General features: G+C 36.5%; 1 protein-coding gene across 1 annotated transcript; it reads left to right on the top strand.

Moving 5' to 3' along the window:
• The first annotated feature begins 96 nt into the window (after positions 1-96).
• Nhe1 (Na[+]/H[+] hydrogen exchanger 1) lies at positions 97-15351 on the top strand. The gene is made up of 6 exons (XM_069813066.1): positions 97-1637; positions 5326-5637; positions 8094-8236; positions 9423-9503; positions 12996-13139; positions 15002-15351. The coding sequence occupies exons 1-6, from the start codon at positions 323-325 to the stop codon at positions 15110-15112; spliced, it is 2106 nt and encodes a 701-aa protein (XP_069669167.1). The 5' UTR covers positions 97-322; the 3' UTR covers positions 15113-15351.
• Positions 15352-17814: the final 2463 nt, after the last annotated feature.

The following is a 17814-nucleotide window of genomic DNA, read 5'->3' as shown; positions in this document are numbered from 1 at the left end:
TAAGTTTTAAATACTTATAAGAAACACATGCTATTTCATTTTCGTGACTGTATGACGATAAAAACATAACGATTTTCTGCATATATGCGGAGTGAAATATTTTTATTGTTTGTCTTTGACTGTCACGTGGTTTTATCATTCTAGAACTCTTCTGCTAATAGAGGGCGCTATAGATTAAATCATCCATCAGTTGAAATCATATGTGTAATGACGCATTTGAGTGTGGTAGAATTTGTAACAAATTTAATTTATTAATAGTGCTGTGAAAGTTGTTTTTCTACATTTTAATTTTTTATTTACATCAACGTGTGTTTTTTTAAACATGAAGATTTGTGCTGATTTCCGTATAGAGAAAATGCTTTCAACTAATAATTTATATTTTTGTTTAATGTGTTTGGTAATTGAAGGACAATTTGCGTCATGTTTAACCGAGGTATCAGATTACATCTCTCATATTAATCCACAGAATAATGTTAATGATGTAGTAACATGGGATAAAAGTGTTGTAGAAAGAGAGTTTTTACAAGAAAATGCATTTCCTTATGACAAACATTATTTTGAACATCATTCTAATACATATGGAAAGAGATTTAAAAGATCAAGTGCAGGAAACGGTGTCGACAATTCCAAAAATAAAAGGATAGATAAAAATGAGCCAGTGGATAAAATATCGAAAACTGATGACAAAGTTACTAGTTCCACAGTGAAACCAGCATCACTTGATCCAAACAGCACTATATCAACACTTTCTTCAACTACAGAATCTTCAACAGTAAATGTCACAAACATTACATCAACAACGTCTTCTCCAGCAGAACCTGTGTTACCAGATAAGGGTTCTGCTGAGGATGAACACAACAGTTCTATGTCAATTTTCTTTGTACTCTGTGTTTTGGCCTTGGGCATCTTGCTCATCCATTTCATGTTACAGAAAAACTTTCAGTATTTACCAGAAAGTATAGCGATAGTTTTCTTAGGTGGACTCATCGGTCTTATACTTAATCTTATGTCAAATCAGAATATCGCTAATTGGAGGAAAGAAGAAGCCTTTTCACCAACAGCGTTCTTTTTGGTCCTGTTGCCTCCAATTATTTTTGAATCAGGTTACAATCTTCATAAAGGAAACTTCTTCCAGAACATAGGATCAATATTAGTGTTTGCAATTATAGGCACAACCATATCAGCTTTGGTTATCGGTGCAGGTGTGTATGTTTTAGGATTAGCTAAAGTTGCCTATCAGTTGAGCTTTGTTGAGAGCTTTGCATTTGGATCTTTGATATCAGCTGTAGATCCTGTTGCAACTGTAGCCATATTCCATGCAATGGATGTAGATCCAGTTCTGAATATGTTAGTTTTCGGAGAAAGTATTTTGAATGATGCTGTCGCAATTGTGCTTACAACGTCTATTTTGGAATCCAGTGGTCCAGCGAAGTCATCATCAGAAGCGTTGTTTACAGGCTTCAATAGGTTTTGTTTAATGTTTTTTGCATCTGCCGGAATTGGTGTTGTCTTTGCATTAGCAAGTGCATTACTGCTGAAACACGTGGACTTGAGGAAGAATCCGTCCCTCGAATTTGGAATAATGTTGGTGTTCACATATGCACCCTATGCGCTTGCAGAGGGAATTCATTTGTCAGGTGAGTAAATTTTGTGTGTATATTTTTAATGTTGCTTAATACTTTGCCTATTTTATGTCAGTGGGCCTTTATATTTCTTTTTGCACAACTTTCATGCATAGGCTTCTTCATGCACATGAGGGATAGGCCCACTGGAGATCTACCATTACATGCAGCTCAGTGGCGTATACTGGTTAAAGGGTTTGGGCTACCGCTGACCCTATTATTACACAAAATATATCTAACAATTACTTTAATTTTAATTACTATGGTAAAACGAATAATACAAAATTATTACATTATGTTATATTATAAACTTTTTCTTTTGTGATTTCCTTGGGCTACCGCCGGTAGCCTCGGTAGCCCGCAAAATACGCCCCTGATGCAGCTAAACTAAATCATTTATGATTTTCCAGGCCAAGCATTGTTGTCTGCATTTTTATTTGAGATTTTCCTTTTTAAATAAAAATATTAGCTAGGCGTACTTTAGCTATGCTGTCTCCTAAATTCCTGGAATTGTGTTTTATTTTCTGTACATATTAAATAGGCTTAAGATATTCTGTTTTTCTTTACTATAGCGTTACCACGTTAAGATAGATATGTATTTGCATTCTTGTATCCCAGAGGAGTCATAGATATCGTAAAGACATAAAAAATGAGTGCCATTGCAAATTTCAAACCTAAAATAAGGGTCGAAAATTTCTGTGAAATTGGGGGTCGGCAGAGAGAGATGGGCATTCGGGATCACTCTGTTGAGTTGGAAAGGGTAGGCAGCAATGTGGAGCAGCACATCTCATTTCCATGCGTTTCCTTATTGATCACAGAGAAAAAACTTTTTGTAAGGTCGAATCAGTGGCAGGTTAGGTTAGTTTAGGTTTTTTCTATGCCTTGCATACACTCACAGCTAAGAATGTACCCTTTCTTTCAAGGAATAGGCTACCAAAAGTCTGAACTAACCTAACCTAGCCTGATACTGATTAGACCTTACGAAAACTTTCTTTGGTCGAATCAGTGACAGGTTAGGTTGGGTTAGTTTAGGCTTTTGCTATGACTTGCATATACTCACAATTGTCTAAGAATGTGCCCTTTTTTCCAAGTCACACCAAAAGCCTAACCTAACCTAACCTAACCTGTCACTGATTCGACCTCAAGAAAACTTGGCCCCTCTCTGTGAATCAGTAAAGAAACGCATGAAAATGAGGTGCATGTGCTCTTCCTCCCTGCCACTTTTCCTTTCACCTTGCTCGAGAGATCCAGCCTGCTCGCACCTCTCTGCCGGCCACTCCCACAGCAATTTTCGACCCAATTTTTGGTGTGAAATGGCGTCGGCACTCAAATTTTTTTCGTATACGATGCATATGACTCTAGTACAACCCAAGTATGTAATATATTTGTATCTTAATATGGTAACACTATAATAAATAATTACCAAAAACCCTTTAATGGAGTGGAAGATCTCTGTATTTCAACAAGTCCCCTCCCCCCCATATGAATTCCATCTGGACCAGTAGCTTTACAGTGTCCTTTTATTAGCATTTTGTAATCGTTCATCATCAATTTATTGTACGTGTGCTTGTGCGTGTAAATTTAGTTTTCATGTTATAAACTCAGCGCTTTCTTTTCGGGGCATAAATATGGCAGTAAGATAAAAGCCATACAGATTTGGCATTCCTCCAGAGCTTAGTACACAAACTTTGGCAGATGGTTAGGGAGGCCAAGACAAACATTTTTGTCCGATAAAACAGCTGGTGACTCACTAATCCGAGACGCCACAGCTGAATCATCTGTTGGCCTACAGTAACAAACTGATAAGGAAAAAAAGTAGAATTTGAATAAACGTTTCTTAAAATTGTTTGATGTGTTCTTCGTTCACTGGCAACAAAGCTCACATGCTTTACATCAATTCTCCCAAAAATCCAGGAGTGTTACAGATTGTTTCTGCACTGAGTATCATTATATGACAGAAACTCTCATCATCATTGACTGCCTTGAAGTAAAACGAAGTTCCGCAACTAGGATCTCTGTCACTGGGAGCAAATATGGATTCTGTTCCATCTCCATGGGTTGGTGAAGGAGGTGTTAGCAAGTTTTATTGTTCTATTATAAGCCTACATTAAATTAATAAATCTAATTTTAAATTAGTTTGTAATTTTCTTCACTTTAACAGAAATAGGCTACTTATGTTAGTCATGATTGGTTTTATAAATTTTCAATGTACAGCTTTTAAATCTTAGTTAAAATTAATTTAATTTAATTCTCGACCACATTACACAAAATAATACTAAGGGCAATTGAAATATACATCAAATGAAGTAAATTATGGAAATAACAGGTCTACTGAATACTGTAATTGCAATAATACATCATCACATCCTATGCATATTAAAACCATTGACTATAACATTGATATGATACATGAAACATTTTGATTATAATCGTATTAAGCAATAACTAAATGTAATACAGAAAAAATACACCAGGTCACCATCCCCTACAACAGACGTCCAGGGGCTTATTCCTCTGTTAAACTTAGCAACATTTCGCTTTTCACTTTTCAGCTTTTGAAAAGTGTAAAGTCTTTCTGCTCCTCCATGAATTGGATACAGTTTTGCACTTCTCATTTTATTCTGCAAAGTCTTTGCATATCAGTAGCCATTGCAACTTCATGTTATTGAGCTCCATTTGCTAGCCAAAGAAGACATAGACTATGAGTAATATATTGTTCTTTACATGAAAGAGAGGAACTTATTGTATTTGGTTCTAGAATAGGCCAATTCTTTCAAGAACTTTAATCTGCTTGAGTTGGCATAATTCGAAAACATTCACAGAACTGAGACAAACTTACATTAAGTATGTCTATTTATCCTGTTTTTATTCACTTTTTTGGGTTCTCCGTCAGTTGAATTACTTAATACAGTAGTGAGTTTTCCCAGCTTATCACATTTCTTCTCTAAATAATTTTGAATCCAAAGCTAAAACATAGGCTTACTGAATATAATCAGTTTAATCTGAATGGCAAAGAGACTTGGTTCTTTGCAAAAATCCCATTCACTTTTCAATATAAGACTTTTCACTTTAAAAAATTTTTGTAGTGTTAGAACAAAAGTGATAATATAATTGAAAAGTTTTTTATAGGGTACTTTTCGTTTTCACTTTTCACTTTGCAAACCAGTTTTGAAAAGTAATAGTGGAACAGAAACTGCAGTGGAAAGTGCAAACTGCAAAGTGAAAAGTTTAATGGTGCAATAGATCCCACAGCACATATTTTCTCATTAGAGTGTGAAGAGGATGACAGTATGTCAGTTACCTATAGGAAAACGTTTCAAAGTTAATTAAAATATATCGTCGTTGTTCCGGCAATAACTCCTGTGTGACATATTTATCGATTTTCAGATTTTTGCTCTATTAAATAACTTAAATAGTGATACAGCAAATAATAAAATCTCCTATATGTAATTATATTTCTTTGTTTAGAAAATGTAAGAATTCACAGTCTCCTATGCACTACTGCTATAGAAGAATAAATGTGTTTTCTCTTCCTACTGAAAAATTTCATATTTGGCACATAGGAGTTATTGCAGGAACAATGACGATATGTATGTATTTGGTATCTGGTAATGTGTGCCCTGGACCTCTATTGCAAGAAGATGGCCTGGCTGATGCTTACTACATGATTACCTGTGTATGCATATATGTTATTTTGTTGCAGGTATCATGGCGATCTTGTTCTGTGGCATTGTGATGTCGCATTACACCCACTTTAACCTCTCGACGGTGACACAGATCACCATGCAGCAGACAATGCGTACACTGGCATTTATCGCAGAGACTTGTGTGTTTGCATACTTGGGATTGGCTCTGTTCAGTTTCAAGCACCGTGTTGAGCCTGCATTGGTCGTGTGGAGCATTGTGCTGTGTCTTGTTGGACGAGCCTGCAACATCTTTCCTCTTGCTGTCCTGTGCAACCGTTTTCGAGAGCACCAGATAACACGCAAGATGATGTTCATCATGTGGTTCAGTGGTTAGTAGGCTATTTAAAAAAAATTAACTTTGGAATATTCTAGTACACACTAATTAAATTATTTGACCCACTAATAAAAGTCTTGTAATGATGTGCAAGGAATTTTCAAAGCACGTTATTGCAAGTTTTTCCTTTAGTATTGCCTTTTTTTTACCTTAAAATACGACTTCTGTCATATGAGGGTTATTGCATCTTTTCCCCGCAATATAGTTATTTTCAGCATGGAATCTACTAGACTTATAAGCAGAGATTTATTTTTATGATGTTCAAGATTCGAAATAGACGTTTTCAAGAACTGGAACACTCTGTTGTTTTCGTGGACACTGTGGTGTTGATAATGATGACGGGATTAATGAGCAGTGAGATGATGCCGAGAATCACCATGAAAAATCTACTTTATGTTAATAAATTAATATTACTTACAAATGGCTTTTAAGGAGCCCGCAGGTTCATTGGTGCACTCACATAAGCCCACCATTGGTCCCTATCCTGTGAAAGATTAATCAAGTCTCTATCATCATATCCCACCTTCCTCAAATCCACTTTAATATTATCTTCCCATCTATGTCTTGGCTGCCCCAAAGGTCTTTTTCCTTCCGGTTTCCCAACTAACACTCTATATGCATTTCTGGATTCGCCCATATGTGCTACATGCCCTGCCCATCTCAAACGTCTGGATTTAATGTTCCTAATTATGTCAGGTGAAGAATACAGTGCTTGTTAATAAATTACTTACTTACTTACAAATGGCTTTTAAGGAACCCGCAGGTTCATTGCCACCCTCACATAAGCCCGCCATTGGTCCCTATCCTGTGCAAGATTAATCAAATCTCTTATCATCATATCCTACCTCCCTCAAATCCATTTTAATATTATCTTCCCATCTATTTCTCGGCTGCCCCAAAGGTCTTTTTCCCTACGGTTTCCCAACTCTGTATGCATTTCTGGATTCGCCCATAAGTGCTACATGCCCTGCCCATCTCAAACGTCTGGATTTAATGTTCCTAATTATGTCGGGTGAAGAATACAGTGCGTGTTAATAAATTACTTACTTACAAATGGCATTTAAGGAACCCGCAGGTTCATTGCCACCCTCACATAAGCCCGCCATTGGTCCCTATCTTGTGCAAGATTAATCCAGTCTCTATAATCATATCCTACCTCCTTCAAATCCATTTTAATATTGTACTCCCATCTACGTCTCGGCCTCCCCAAAGGTCTTTTTCCCTCCAGTCTCTCAGCTAACACACTATATGCATTAAATATGTTAATAAATTAGTATAAAAATCTGACACAAGTCTTCGGAAATTTTCATCCCTTTTTCATATTTACACAGATGGAAACCACGAACGGGAGTCCCTTCATTCAGCCAACAAATATGTAGGTGCAGGGGGGGGGGGTGGCGTGGTATGTGTGCGTGCGTACGTGTGTGTGTGTATGTGCGCGCGAACAAATTATATATAATACAATGAAACACTACTGATGTGCCATTGTCGTTATTTTTAACAATTTAATCGAAACTTACTTAAAACTATATTGAAATAATTATCATATCTAATTAATACAAAATTGAACCAGAACGGACAATAATAATAATAATAATAATGTTTTATTTTCGCTGGCAGAGTTAAGGCCATAAGGCCTTCTCTTCCACTCAACCAGCCTTAATCAATACAATACATAAATTTAAATTACAAATATTTACACTACACTTAAAAGGTTCTCCAGCAATATTCTTCACTACACATTTATTTAAATTTAGATCAATCTATAAGGTAAAGTAGTAACTTAATTTATGAGCTAATTTAATTCAATGAATTATAATTAATTTAATATTTGAGATAGCTAGTAAAATGATGAAAATTAATTTAATATAAGCTTACTAGGACTATGTTACAGGGAGAATATATATATTTCTATTTCTATAATGAGAATATTAATGTAATTGCCATTAGAGGTTTTGTAAATCTATTTAGAGAAATTAATGATAATAATAATAAGAATGGACAGATGTTAGTTTCATTATAAGTAACAAATATTAATCAGCAATTAATCTGTTAAGTAAGAATTTATGTAATTTTGACCTAAATGAAGTTATTGTCCAACAACCCCTTATATCACTCGGAAGCGAGTTCCAATTTCTAGCAACTGAAACTGACAATAGTCATTTCTTAAGAAACAGAACAGAAGGGTTCCTGAAATACACGAATGCTGTTCCATTCTTCTCCAGTACATTTCGAGTCCTGATAATGCTATGAAATTTAAGTAATCAGATGTGAAAAATAAGTATTCTGTGGACTTAGTAAAGGATTAACTATAAGTGTTTCTCAACTTCTGTCAGTCATGCAGAAAATTTATCTTGGAGAATAAAAGTAAATACATCAGACTTCCGAATCATCTGTTAAAAAAGCTAAAATAGTAAAAATACAGACATTGTAATGAACGTCTTGTTTCAGGTCTGCGTGGTGCTATTGCATATGCATTGTCCCTCCATCTTCAGTTCAGTGATGAGACGCGACATGTGATTGTCACTACCACCCTCATCATTGTGCTGTTCACAACACTGCTCTTCGGTGGCTCTACCATGCCTATAATGAAGGTAAGGAGGATCCTTGCGTCTTCAGAGAGAATGGCATCTAGGTCCTAAACAAGTCATCCTCATGTTTATACAGTATTTGCTGTTGGCTCTGAAGTTCTCAGGTTCAAACTTGGTTTGAGGAATATGGATTTTTTTGAAGAGCAGTGAACAGTTTTAACAATCTTCCTTAAGATGGGAAGTAAAAACATAGACCCTATGACTTATAGTGGGGTTCAAGTAAGATTAATTCCTTAAAAAGCTAATAAGGGCGTCTTTTCAATGTTGCCAACTGTTACCAAATGTCACCAAAGCAGGTAAAATCACAGTTCTGTGTACTGAAATAATAATAATAATAATAATAATAATAATAATAATAACAACAATAATAATCATCATCATCATCATCCAAAAAATGTATTGGACCCAGGTGGTCTTACGGTCTCACATCAGTCCAACTCTTAGCTGGGCGACCAATGGATCTTCTTCCTTAGGGAGCATACTGCAGGATTTGTTTCAGGATTCGTGTTCTTTACATGATTTTCCCAGTTTTTTCTTTGATTGTATATAATTTGTAGTATTGGCTCGGTTGTGAGTTTTTTTTTAGAATATAATCATTTCTTTTGTGGTCCCATTTTGTGACTCCTGCAGTGTCTCTTGATAATGATGATGATGATGATGATGATGATGATGATGATGATGATGATGATGATGATGATGATGATGGTGATGATGATATGCTGTTTAAATTTATTTTAATTAAATTTGGTTCAGTTTGTTTTGTTTTAATCTAATGTAAATTTAAATTTTATTTTCATTAAATTAAATAAAAGTGGATTTGATTTAATTTTATAATAATAATAATAATAATAATAATAATAATAATAATTTAAGTTTATTTTTATTTTATTTGTTTTATTTTGATTTAATTTATTTTAATGTAATTTAATTTTAATTTAATATGTTCTAATTTAATTTGATTTTAATTTACTTTAATTTTATTTTAACTTAATTAAATTAATATAATTAAATTTAATTTATTTTAATTATTTTCTTTTATTTCATTTCAATTTAATGTGTTGTTGCAAACTCATCTGATCTTGTAACGCTGTAGTGTACCATTTTAACATGGATTTGGATTTTTAAAGCTCCCACTTAAGTCTTTATAGATCAGTAGATATATGTATAACAACTTTTTTGTTATGATCAGTTGTTGCAGGCAGATAAAAAAGGAAACAGTCACCGGAGAAGACGTGAAAAGGAAATCACACTTAGCAAAACAAAAGAATGGGTAAGATATATTTTATTTCTCTCCCCTCAGTTTTGATGGAGAAATCATTGCAATAAGTGAAAGTCTCAGGAATCTTCTCTGCCACATCAATAAATTTAAAAATGCAGTTATATTGTCAGACTCCAAAGCAGCTATTCTATCAATAGTCTCTAAACACACACTTTCATCTCAAACAGCAGAAATAACTAAAATGCTCTCTCAATTAATATCACTCAATAAAAGAATTATATTCCAATGGATACCATCTCATTGTGAAATCCTGGGAAACGAGAATGCGGATGCTTTAGCAAAGAAGGGCAGCACTGCTACTTACAGACCTGTTACTAAATCTACGTATTACTCTGTGAAGAGATTTATTAAATCTACATACTTAGACTTCAACAAACAAAATTTGTTAACACATTCTCAAGGGAAAAAATGGAACTCTCTGCATCAAAATCCACAGTTAATTCCCGATTTACCACGAAAATCGTCTGTAGCTGCATTTACATTGGCAACAGGCCATGATTGTTTGGCCAAACACCTGCATAGAATTGGAATATATCAGTCCCCTAACTGTCCATTGTGCAACACAAACCAAGAAATGGATTCGGAACACCTAAAAATCTGTGCTTCAGTGGCTGGCCATGATAATATCTTTGAAAAATATTGGAGTGCAAGAGGTCAAATGACTTTATTGTCAAACGCCTGGCATTAGAAAACAACAACAACATTTCTCCCCTCCCCTCCTTTTCTCTTTCTTTATCATTCCCCTTCCTCTCTCTCTTTTTCACCACACATGCACACAGCATCTGTCTGGTTCAGCTGAGAAACTTATAGCAGATATTGTTATAATATCTTGACACTTTGCATTATCACCTTCATCTCACTCAGATGCTGGATAGCCATAGCAGTTGATAAAGCATCGTAAAATAGCCAATTAAAAAAAATAAACAAATTTTATCCTGGAACAGCACGCATTTCAAACCCATCTTACACACATGTGTGTTGTATTGTTTAATCAGGTGTTTACACGAAATCGTGCAACATTAATAGCATGTGTCAGTAAATTAACTACGTTTATTTTGTATGATACGACGTGATTTGTTATAATAAATACCTGCTGTCACTATTAACTTCTTCATTCTGCATTGTTTTCGTTATCACCATTATTGTTATCCAAGCAGTTTCTTCACTCTCATTTGCTCCACACACAAATGTCCTCTGTTCTGTCGAGCTGATTGGAGATGCTACACTTTTTCACAAGAGGAAACAATATGCATGCCCATGCATCACGGATCCATTGAAAATATAAGCAACACAGACTATACATTTATGACACTTGAACTTGGTTCTGACACATATACAGCTAATCCAAACGCCATTTAACAATGTTAATTTAAATATCCACGTGGAAAGATAATATCCCCCTTTCATATTCTAACATGCTGCCATTCCACAGAACATCTACAAATACGAGGGGGATCCAGGAAATAACTACCGTTCACGCATACCCGCCGTGCAGCTGACTCCCCTTCCTTGTTTGAAGGTCAACTGGCTTCCTTAACATGTGTTCTCATAATATTGTGAGTACTGGTTGCAACAAGTCGCCATTGTGCATTTTGTGTTACTTCAAAATGAACGACGTGATTGATAATCCCGCCGACTGTGAGGTGAGGAGTGTGATTCGACTTTTGAGTGCCCGACATTTGAAACCTGCAGAAATTTACCGGCAATTGAAAGAAGTGTATGGTGATACTGTAATGAATGAAAGAAATGTGAGAAAATGGTGCAAAATGTTCAACAATGGGCGAACAAATGTCCACGATGAAACTCGACCCGGACGCCCATCACTCATCACAGAAGACCTGAAGACTAAAGTGAACAACAGAATCTTGCAAGACAGGCGCACATCACTCGACGAATTGCATATTGCCTTTCCTGACATTTCTCGTTCTTTGCTTGGTGAAATTGTGTCGCAACATCTTGGCTACCACAAAATCTGTGCACGATGGGTTCCACGGCAACTGAGTGACCAACACAAAACTCAGAGAATGGCCTCAGCATTGACATTTTTGATGCGATATCACACAGATGGAGACGCCTTTCTTGATCAAATTGTGACTGGTGATGAGACCTGGGTGTCTCACAACACCCCAGAGACCAAGCGCCAATCACATCAGTGGCATCATCCCTCATCACCCAAGAAACCGAGAAGATTCAAACAGACTCTTTCAACACAAAAAGTCATGGCTACCGTCTTTTGGGATCGCAAAGATGTTCTTTTGCTGGATTTCATGCCAAAAGGCACTACGATCAATGCAAATCGTTATTGTGAGACTTTATGAAAACTACGGCGAGCCATCCAAAACAAGAGGCGAGGAATGCTTTCGAGAGGAGTTGTGCTTCTTCACGACAACGCCTGCCCGCACACTGCTGCTTCAACTCGAGAATTGCTGGATCAATTTGGTTGGGAAATCTTTGATCATCCGCCCTATAGTCCAGACCTTGCTCCTAGCTATTTTCACCTTTTCACTAAGCTGAAAGACTTTCTGGATGGTACGCGTTTTGGAAGTGATGAAGAGTTGAAGAATACAGTGAACACCTGGCTTAATGAACTGGCGGCAGAGGAGTATAACACGGGAATTCTAAAGCTAGTGAACAGATACGACAAATGTTTAAATGTAGGTGGTGATTATGTAGAGAAGTAAAGGAAGCTTCAGTTATGTAACAGACTTTGTTTTTTCAAATAAATATATATTTTTTAATTATTACAATAAAACGGTCGTTATTTCCTGGATCCCCCTCGTATAAGCAGTCGAGTGAGACAATGTTTCCATAAGAGTTTGGAGGACCAAATTAAAGATAAACACTGGAAGGACGCACTGAACTCCACTCTCCCCGAATGGCCCAGAAGAGAAGCTGCTGCGACGTTCCACACCACAGTAGGTCATGACTGCCTGGCTAATCACCCCCACCGCCTGGTGCATTATCCAGCCCCACTGCATGCTCTGTGGATGTTCCTACACCATGGACTCAAACCACATTAAGACTTGTCCAGCACTTTCATCTGTCAGCTTTGTGGATAGGTACTGGTAGGCCAGAGAAAGAATGCAGCAGTGCTGACATCCACTCCTTCACAGTTTCACTCGGACATTGTTCACTTTATTTCGTTTTCTTTCCTTTTAGTTCTTATCGCCATTGTACGGCCAATGACTAGTCAAGTGCCACTGCATTGAATAAAAAAAAAAGATAATGGCGTTGCATGGGAGGAAAATCGGTCATTGCTGCCAACTTCATTTTGAATAAGCTGCTAACCCGTACTTTTTACTTGTATATTTCCAAAAAAAAGTGTGTGGGCTATTCGAGAAGCTATGGTGTATAGCCTGTATATCAAAGAAATCCTTATTCTTAACAAAAGAAGAAATGTTTCAGATTTTTGGATGGCATGAGTTCACTAAAACTGTGACTTATGACTGACTTAAATACAGTTTGATATTGTTATTATTGCAGGGTCAAACTATTGATTCTGAGCACTTGTCAGAGTATACAGAAGAGGAGATGGAGGTGAATTTCATTCAGTCTCATATCAAGGGTTTTGCCAAATATGACATCAAGTACTTCATCCCCTTCTTCACTAGAAGGTTCACACAGCAGGTGAGAAGCTGTTTTGTTTAGTTTTAAATACTTGTTGAGTCTGCTTTTGTTTAATGTTCTTGTTTTGGTGTGAGAAACTCGCACTCAAAGTTTGACTCCATATTTTTTTAAGTAACTACTGAAGCTTTCCTGCCGACGTGAGAACTCAAAATTTTCTCGGGCTTCCAGCCAGGTCATAAGTTGGTGATCCACTGACGTTTCGAGGATGTTCATCTTCCTCATCTTCAGGATTAAATGATATCTAAGGGTACCCAGCTCCTTAATTTATAGTGCCAGAGGGAGGAGTCAGCCGAGGAGCTGTGCGCTGATTGGCTCTTATTAGTGCGGACCACGGCGCAAACACGGCCGACGTGTCGTCTTGCTTTGTGCTTCTCGGCTGATTGACCGTGGGTCTCACGATGGGCTCCACGGACGAGTTCTTATGTGTCCTCCACTGATGACGGCCCGTCGTCTAGGCGTCCAGAAATTTAATAGCCGGTGCCCACGCCATACTTAGTTGGAGACCTGAGTCCCGATTCATATTTTTTATTCACTCTGTGTACATTGTTGGTTGCTCAGTGAAATGATCATACATGGCACCTGTCTTAGGAAAGCCAGCTAGAATAAAGGGCAAGTCTCTAAAATCTGTACATCTAGAAAAATTTGAGTTTAAAAAGTTTTAAGAGGAAGTATCATATAGTGACAATCACAGGATTAAAATAACCAGCTGGTCTCACGAAGTTAGAAGGATTACTTGAGCTCACAGTGGAGAAATAATAGTTTTTACATCCTTGTCGTACGCTAAACTTTAACGCTATGTTGACGTCAGTAATGACATATTAACGTTCATAGAACTTTGGAAAGAATCATCATATCGTCACCTGAATGCAAGAACTAGGTAACTTGATTTTTTATATTTTGTGACATTGCCTATTTACTTATTTATTGCACTAAGGAATATGTCTCGTTTTCTTTTACCTATTTGTTATATTGGAAAATAGATGTTGCTGGTATCGTTCGATCAGTTACCTAGATCCTGGATTACATTTTGTGCGATTTTTGCTATGCTATAAAAGAGGTAACTAAAAAACGCAAATTTCGAGTTACCTAGTTCTTGTATTCAGGCGACGATATAATATTTCCCGCTCCTTTAACATTTATTATGTCGTAGTTCCTATGATAGTCAATCAATTGCATTGTAATTTTTTTTATTGATAGCTCAATGTCCAAGGAAGGATAGAAAAAAAATCGAAATGAAAATCTTTTGGAAAGTAATAAAAAATACACTCTTTGATGTGATTTGTTCAGAATAGATATTTATACCTTCAAAAGTTGATAAGCGGTAAACTTCTTATTTTCTACTTAGATGGGAGGTCAAAGTGAGAAAACTGTTGAGAAGGAATGGAAATTACTTTTAAAAGTGTTCGTTACTCAAAATCTTTACTGATTTCCCAGTTACAGCAAGTTAAAAGAGCTTTTTCACTTGGCGGAGTACTCACAACTCAACTTTTGTCTGTTGAAATCTTAACGAAAAATTCTTTCCTGAGTCTTCTTTTACTTCGGCATGAATAATTTATCCATCTTGAGCTGCTCTAAGTAGATGAATATCATCCATAGAGGAAATCTCAAACGAGATGCCATGTTTTAACACCGAATTAGGCCTACGGTAAACTCCGTTCACAACCACGTTATTCGCCTAGAGATAGCGGGTCTGCTATTGAAATAATGTGAGGTGAATGGCTCTAATTGGCTCTTTCATCAGTGACATCAACATAGCGTTAACCATTTAGCGAACCAATAGGTTGTGAAAACTCTCTAATACTAAGAAACTGTAGAGCTATCTTTAACTTAATCAGAAACTGTACTTAATTGTTAAATTTCAGGAACTGAAAGACTGCAAGAGCCAGATGACAGATTTGACGAACCAGTGGTACCAAGCCATTCGCGTGTCTCCGACAGAAACAGATGATGAAGTCACCACATCCCAGCCCTGAACTCTATGATTCTGCAGCTATTGCTATGTCTGCCACCCCTCTTGGTGGCAAGATGCAGTTCTTCTCTGTAACAAATGTTGTGATATTTAAAAGCGTGCAATGCTTCTGATTGTTGTCATATGTATATATTATGTATTATATTGTTGTACATTTCAGAGATTTATGAGTGTACTATACCAGACAGTATTGACATAAAAAAAAAGAAATTGTGCAATATAATAAGGTTTTCGTGAAGTAATGTAACACTTTTTACTTTTTGATTGTATGAAGTATAAAGAGGGAATATAGTATTGTTAAGCTGCAAAAAAAAAAATCTGTTTTGAAATGTTTATGAAAATGGTGTTTTCAGCATCCCTGTTAGAAAAATAATGGTCGTCAGCATGCTCTCTATATGTCTGTCCGTCATACTCTATGGTCTAGCAGTTGGGTCCAGAGTTTGCAGCGTCAAATTCAACAGAAGGCAATGCATTTCTAAAGAATAGTAAAATTTTTAGCACGGTTTCTTTGCCAAGAGAAACTAAAGTCTGTGTCTTTGATTTATAGCACGTGAATGAATCTGGTTACTATTAAGGTAAGCGTTCACTACATCGTATCGCACTCATCGGAAGAATCGCACGGATCAGAAAAAGACTATCTTTGCTGTAATTGTTATGTAACCCCGTTCACTATATCGTATCGGACGCATCACCTATCGGCAAATCCGTCCACGTTTCTTGGATGGGCAACTTTTCCGATGCGTGCGATCATGGCCTTCTTTAATAAATCAATTTTAATTGGTCAGCTGTTACTATTATGTTGTGCCATGTTCAGTGTCGCGCCAAAATGGCAGACGGAAAACTTATTTCGCGTGTAGAAAATTGCGAAGAATTATGTAATTTGAGGCGTTCCCATTACAGTAATCAAGTCGTTTCTTGCAAATATATTATGTAACCAATATTTCTTTCGTTTCTTCCTTCTCAATTAAAACGCATGAAGCAATTACAAATTCTTATTCGCTAACAGATGTAATCAATAGACCTAACCTCAACTCCTCTGCTTTCAGTAATGTCAATATCGTACGACGTCATGTTTTAAACAGCTGATAGGGGAATCCGATGAGGTGAAGCCGTTACAGTGAACGCACTGCACTTAAAATATCCGTTGTGTGCGTTTCGTACGATGAGTGTGATATGATGTAGTGAACGCTTACCTTTAGAGGACTCCAGGTAAAGATTTGTCAGCCATTTCTCGACCACATTAAATTTTAAAGCTCGGGAAAGAAATAAAATCTTACTACTGACATTCCCCCTTATCTTTGGTTTAAGTAACCCAAGTTTGACAACATTAACAACTTCACTGATGGCAAATAGTGCCCTCTTAACACTTAAACCAATTAAGATTATTGTAAACACATTTAAGGCATCAGCATTTTTTGGGGTCCATAGCTTTGCTGTTAAAATCACACAATATGTCCAGCCAACATATCCTAAAGTCGTGGATTCGTTCTCAGTCACTGCAATGAGTTGAAGCCCGTTGTAAAGGATGGGGAGGGTCCATGTTAAACTTTCTGTGTAATGGCATGCATGGATGCTGACGGAGTTGTTTCATTTCACTGCAGTTGCAACTGTTTGGCTCCTTTCAAAAAAAAAACCATTACAATAAAAATTTTAAAATTATTTTTTTTACAATTTAGATGCCCTTAATTTCTCATAAAATTAAGTAATATATTGAGTATTCTGATTTGTTAAAGCATTATACATGCATGAATTCTATGTCCATAACAGTGAAGGAGTTAAATAAAAACTCCATAAATTTTGCGTGAACCCTTCTCTATGAGCGAAGAACACATTCACATACATACTCCCCTAAATTTCAGCATGCAGTCTCCTTCCCTCCTTTCTTTCTTTCTTTCTTTCTTTCTTTCTTTCTTTCTTTCTTTCTTTCTTTCTTTCAATTTGTTATTGTACTGGTACTGCCTTTCTCGCAACTAGTTTAATTATTTTATTTTTGTGTTAATTATTTTTATTGATGTCTTATTGTGTATCGTTTTTAAATTTAGGTAAAAGCATTTATTATTTGTTGTTGTTTAGTCAACTGTCCGAAGACAGGTCTGAACCTCACAAGTGATACCAAGAAGGCATCACTTATGAGGCAACTAGGCCAGGACACAATGGGGGTAGAGTGGCCAGTTCCTTTCCCCCTCCATTGCATACATTGCCGATTAGCTACATATTACACTAGTCAGACTTCAGATGCATACAAATAAATTGTTCTTCCTCTGCCACATATCATCAAGTGAGATGTACTGCCTGATAATTAATAGATATACACAGGATGATTCAAAACCTCTGCAACAAACTCTGAGGGGTGATAGATCTAACAATAAGGAACCCTTTTTGTTAAACAATCTATGTCTTTTGACGTGTCATTTCGAAGTTACCATTGAAAATGTTTTTGCGCAGGCATATGTCAATGTTTGCAAATGTGTGTACCCCTGTTTGTTTGTTGAGTTATTTGTAAGAGACGAGAAGGGTTGTTGTTGTTTGTTTATGCTTCCTTTCAGTTCAGTCTAATCATCAATTGAGATGTCTACACTTTTCCCGAGTTAGCCGACATGGTAATGTGTTATGACGAGGCTTGCGGAAACAGAAGAAGAGCTCTCCACATGTACCAACAACAGAAATCACCCTCACCACACAATATTTGCTCAACTTTATTGGCGC

This window comes from Periplaneta americana, chromosome 2, assembly GCF_040183065.1.
Source record: "Periplaneta americana isolate PAMFEO1 chromosome 2, P.americana_PAMFEO1_priV1, whole genome shotgun sequence".
In the NCBI taxonomy this organism is placed as follows: Eukaryota; Metazoa; Arthropoda; class Insecta; order Blattodea; family Blattidae; genus Periplaneta; species Periplaneta americana.
Note: the sequence above shows the minus strand (reverse complement) of the source record. Positions and strands in the feature narration are given on the sequence as shown.

Coding starts and splice junctions, on each gene's coding strand:
- Nhe1 (XM_069813066.1), top strand. CDS start 323: ATGAAGATTTGTGCTGATTTCCGTATAGAGAAAATGCTTTCAACTAAT. Junction 1,638..5,325: donor AGAGGGAATTCATTTGTCAG/GTGAGTAAATTT, acceptor ATTTTGTTGCAG/GTATCATGGCGATCTTGTTC. Junction 5,638..8,093: donor GTTCATCATGTGGTTCAGTG/GTTAGTAGGCTA, acceptor GTCTTGTTTCAG/GTCTGCGTGGTGCTATTGCA.